This window comes from Hevea brasiliensis, chromosome 10 (genome assembly GCF_030052815.1).
Source record: "Hevea brasiliensis isolate MT/VB/25A 57/8 chromosome 10, ASM3005281v1, whole genome shotgun sequence".
NCBI classification, from domain to species: domain Eukaryota; kingdom Viridiplantae; phylum Streptophyta; class Magnoliopsida; order Malpighiales; family Euphorbiaceae; genus Hevea; species Hevea brasiliensis.
Genome location: NC_079502.1, coordinates 957,967 through 962,514, shown reverse-complemented (window position 1 = coordinate 962,514; position 4,548 = coordinate 957,967). Strand labels below are relative to the sequence as shown.

The window sequence follows — 4,548 nt, the reverse complement described above, 5'->3', positions numbered from 1 at the left end:
TAAATAATTTATTCCAATTGTATTACCTAATTTAATTAATCTATATTCGGTAAAGGGATGTGACATCAACATTCAATTGATAACGAGTATTGAAAAAAAAAATTAATTTATTGATATTAGAATTATTTATAGGATTTGAATAAATCAATTAAAAAAAAAAAGAAATAAAAGAGGGACAGAAGAAACATCTAAATGTGGTGTGGGCATTGGGCCAAAAAATGGGCCTGCCAACAACACCGTCACATGTTGGATCCTCGGATAAATCAGTGATGTGATCTCCAAATGCCCTTCCTCTGCTTGGTGGCTATGTCAACTCAAACGCACCTTCTGTGAGGGTTAGGGTTAGGATTAAGGAAGGTTGATTCGAATCTTTCGACTTCTGATCCATCCATGGCCAACCGCACCGATCCTGCGGCCAAGAGTATAAGGGGCACGAACCCGCAGAACCTGGTGGAGAAGATTCTTAGGTCTAAGATTTACCAGAACACCTACTGGAAGGAGCAATGCTTCGGATTAACAGCGGAGACGCTTGTGGACAAGGCTATGGAGCTCGACCATCTTGGTGGTACTTATGGTGGCAACTGCAAACCTACACCTTTTATGTGCTTGGTCATGAAGATGCTGCAAATCCAGCCCGAGAAGGACATCGTCGTCGAGTTCATAAAAAACGACGATTACAAGTATGTAATTTCTTATTTTGCTATCGATTCGTCATTTTTTTATTTGCTTTTAGTATCGATTTTTCTATTTTTCCAACAAGTTTTGCATTTAGAAAGTTGAAGAATGGAAAAGAAAAAGGGGGAGTTTTAAGATTACTGGAGTTCATTCGATTTATTTTCTGTAATTGTATGGTTCTGTTTGATTGTATTTGGAAGTACGAAAAATAGTACATCAATTGAAGATGAGTAATTTTTGTGTCTATTAATAGTATGGGTATTACTGAAATGAAATTTGATGTCTGTTTTTGCTTGTTGTAGTATTTGTTGTACTATTTACACACAATATAATGCACCTGTTTTGCTTGTTTACAATGCTAATGAATAGTTTTGGTTTTCATGGTGCGTAATTGGCTTTCACATCCTTGTCTTCTTCTTCCTTTGTTGGATTGAATCCTACTGACATCAATTTCGCATTGTTTCACTTATGCCATTTTCTTTTGATGTCTTCCCTTTGCTGTTCACCTGTTCTTCATTGTCTGGGTGCAGATATGTGCGAATACTTGGTGCTTTTTATCTGCGTCTCACTGGGACTGATGTGGATGTGTACCGGTACCTAGAGCCTTTATACAACGACTATCGAAAATTAAGGCAAAAGCTAGCTGATGGAAGTAAGCTGTCTAGCCTTTCTATTACTCTCTTATTGAAACCTTTTTAAAGCTTTCAAAGTGTATTTCATGTGCATTTATATTTTCACTAACTTCTCTTGGCTTCTCTAATTATCTAATTATCAGAATTCGCCTTAACACATGTGGATGAGGTTATAGATGAGCTTCTGACGAAAGATTATTCCTGTGATATTGCTTTACCGCGGATTAAGAAAAGGTAAATTTTCTATAGGTTGTTTGAGAAATTTTTGACAAGTAATTAGAAGGTCTGGCAACAAATGAAATTGTAATAGTTATATTGCTTCAGCTTATGTAATTTCAAATTGTGGATATCACAGTCCTTATGCTTTTCGCATTACTTTATTTGGATACCAAATCTTTGCCCCTATTTCATGATATGGAGTGTTATTTTAACCCTTTCTTTGTTCAACAGAAGGACTCTTGAATCAATTGGTTCACTTGAGCCAAGAAAAAGTGTGTTGGAAGATGATTTTGAAGAGGAGGAAGAGAAAGAGGAGAACGAACAAATTGATGGTTTAGACAATGGGGTTGATGAAAGAGTATTCTTTCTAAGCACAACTTTTCAGTTTTAATCTTTATTATTTCCTCTTAAATTTTATTGCATTCTATTATTCTTTGTGAACATGGTTTTGAAATGTCTACAGGATTATTATCATGGGAGAAGTCCCATAAGGGAAAGAGATAGAGATAGAAGACGTGAGAGTCACAGATACAGGTAAACTAATTGTCTAATATTGGTTGCTAAATTTGTTTAAATTGTCTCATGATTAGTGTGTATTGGCAGCATATTGTATTAACTGTTAAGTAACTTGGTGAATTTTCTGTAATTATCTGTGTCTAGATTCTTAACTCTCCTAACAAAACATGATTGAAGTTTATGAGACGATTTATGATATTTGTATGTGAGAAGAGTAGAATAAGAGTTTGTGTTAGTAACTATTGTTATTGGGGGAGAAATAGATAATAAAGACCTGATTGTGTAGATAACTATAGCATGTGTTAATTTCTTTCTAGGTTAGATATTCTGTTCATTCAGGTTTCAGTCTGAACATTGAGTTTAATCTTTTATATTTGTGTTTTCTCCTTGGCCCTTAGACCTCAGTTTTGCATCAGAGTATATCACTGTGAACAGGATTTTGAGTTTTCTGTTTTGGTGTTTTAACATGTGAAAAGATCTGAGGCAAAACTAGTGAATTTTTCATCCTCATGAATCTAGTCAATAGTATAGAGCTATATCAAAGTGGATGAAAATAAGATGGAAGCTGTTATTTAAGTATTAAACCTATACATTTATATGTACAGTGAACAAGTGTTTCATTTTGATCGTGGCATTTAAAGCCACTGGTGGTTAGAACAGCTTCCTATATTAATATCTTATGATCCTGCCAGGTTTCTCTGTACTGACAGTGTGCAGTGAGAAGTATGATGGATCAGACAACTTAATTATGACTGTTGTTTCAATATCTATTCTGTTCATAGTAATTGGGCATTGAGTTAATTTTATTCTGCTAATCTTTTTTGGTGATGAATGCATTATGCTTTTTGCCCCCTTCTTGTGACTTAATCCATTCTGAGTGTGTTCTAAACATCCCTTTGCATTCCCTTTTCGTTTTAGAAGCTAGTTTGTAATTGAAATGCCACATTGCTACAAGGTGCATCTACTTGTGCATTTTTTTTTTTTTGGGGTGTATTTCAAGGGATATGTTACTATGGTGGTGGTTGTGGCTTTATTCCCATTTCATTTTCAATTATGAGTGCCATAATTTCCCCCGACTTTGTCAGTTGAGTTTTTATTTCGTAAACAACTTAAATTTGCAAAAGCAATAGTTGCTTGAACAAAGATTAAGCTTATGTTTCAACCCTGATTTTCTTGTCTGCACAGGGACCGAGACTATGATCGGGACTATGACAGGGACTACGATAGGGAACGTGGACGTGGGCGTGAGAGAGATAGGGATAGAGAACGGGATAGGGACAGAGAAAGAGAGAGGGATCGGGATCGGGATCGGGATCGGGATCGCTATCGCATAAGAGAAGAAAAGGATTATGGTCGTGAGCGGGAGCGAGAAAAAGAGAGGGAAGGTAGGGAACGGGAGAGGCGAGATAGGGACCGTGGCAGGCGGAGGAGTCATTCAAGGAGTCGAAGTAGGAGTAGGGATCGCAAGAGACATGGCCGCAGCAGCAGTCCGAAAAGGCGTGCGGATGGTCCAGACGAGCCAAAGAAGAAAAAGGAAAAGAAGGAAAAGAAGGATGATGGCACAGACCACCCTGATCCAGAGATTGCAGAAGCTAATAAGCTGCGAGCAGCCTTGGGTTTGAAACCATTGAAGTTGTGATCTTCAGCATTTGCTTGGTGCTGTTAGTATTATGTAACTGTGCTGGCTACTGCCTTGCAACAAAATACTTGGCATCTTATGATACCATGCTCTTGTTCCATCAACATAACTCGGTGTGTCTTGTGTAAATGACTACTACATATTATAAGACTGATGGTGACTATTGAGGCATGCAGCTAATAGTGAAAGCAGCCATTGCTTTTAGGGGTGGAAGTGCTGGTCGCCTTCATTGCACAAGTTGAACAATATGATTTTTAATGTGAAAATTTGCTGTCGTGATACTGCCTGATGGCTCCATCTCACCTCTTATATATATATATATATCTTCTTTTAAAAGTGAGCGCGCTTGGTAGTGCCTTTTCATTTACCAACTCATTGATCTAGAATAAAATCGAAGGGAGTAGTGGCCAAAGGAATGTTGTGCATGCTTGAGCTGATTCCATGCCAAAACAAAACATAGATGGTAATGGGATGCTAGTACCTTGCGAAAAATGTAGCAGAAAGAATCGTGACAGTATCCATTAGTGGAATTATCTCGACTCAGTTGAGAATCATCTATCAAACACCATTGTAAGTGAGTGACGGCAATTTGAATTTCAATCAAATTCTTCAAAATTCATTTCTAATAACCAAAATTACCAGGGAGTCTAGGAGTTAATATTTGCGTTAGAAAGGCAAAGCTCCTCAGTTCAAGTAGAGATTTATCCACTCTTTAGTTGGCTATGTCACGGAGTAAGAAGTCTGCTCATCTCAAACTTGCTTCAAACCGTGCGGCCTTAGTCTTCCCCCAAGACTAAGTCAGCCTTTCCACACTCAAAGTCTATAAAGATAGACTAACAAGGGTGACAAAGGGTAAAAATGGTGAGA

The 4,548-nt window shown here is 37.5% G+C and overlaps 1 protein-coding gene across 1 annotated transcript; it reads left to right on the top strand.

Annotated features, from left to right (window-relative positions):
- The first annotated feature begins 271 nt into the window (after positions 1–271).
- On the top strand, positions 272–3,978 carry LOC110632822 (pre-mRNA-splicing factor 38). Its single transcript, XM_021781163.2, has 6 exons — positions 272–680; positions 1,206–1,327; positions 1,451–1,541; positions 1,758–1,884; positions 1,990–2,060; positions 3,228–3,978. The coding sequence occupies exons 1-6, from the start codon at positions 391–393 to the stop codon at positions 3,679–3,681; spliced, it is 1,155 nt and encodes a 384-aa protein (XP_021636855.2). The 5' UTR covers positions 272–390; the 3' UTR covers positions 3,682–3,978.
- The last annotated feature ends 570 nt before the right edge of the window (positions 3,979–4,548 follow it).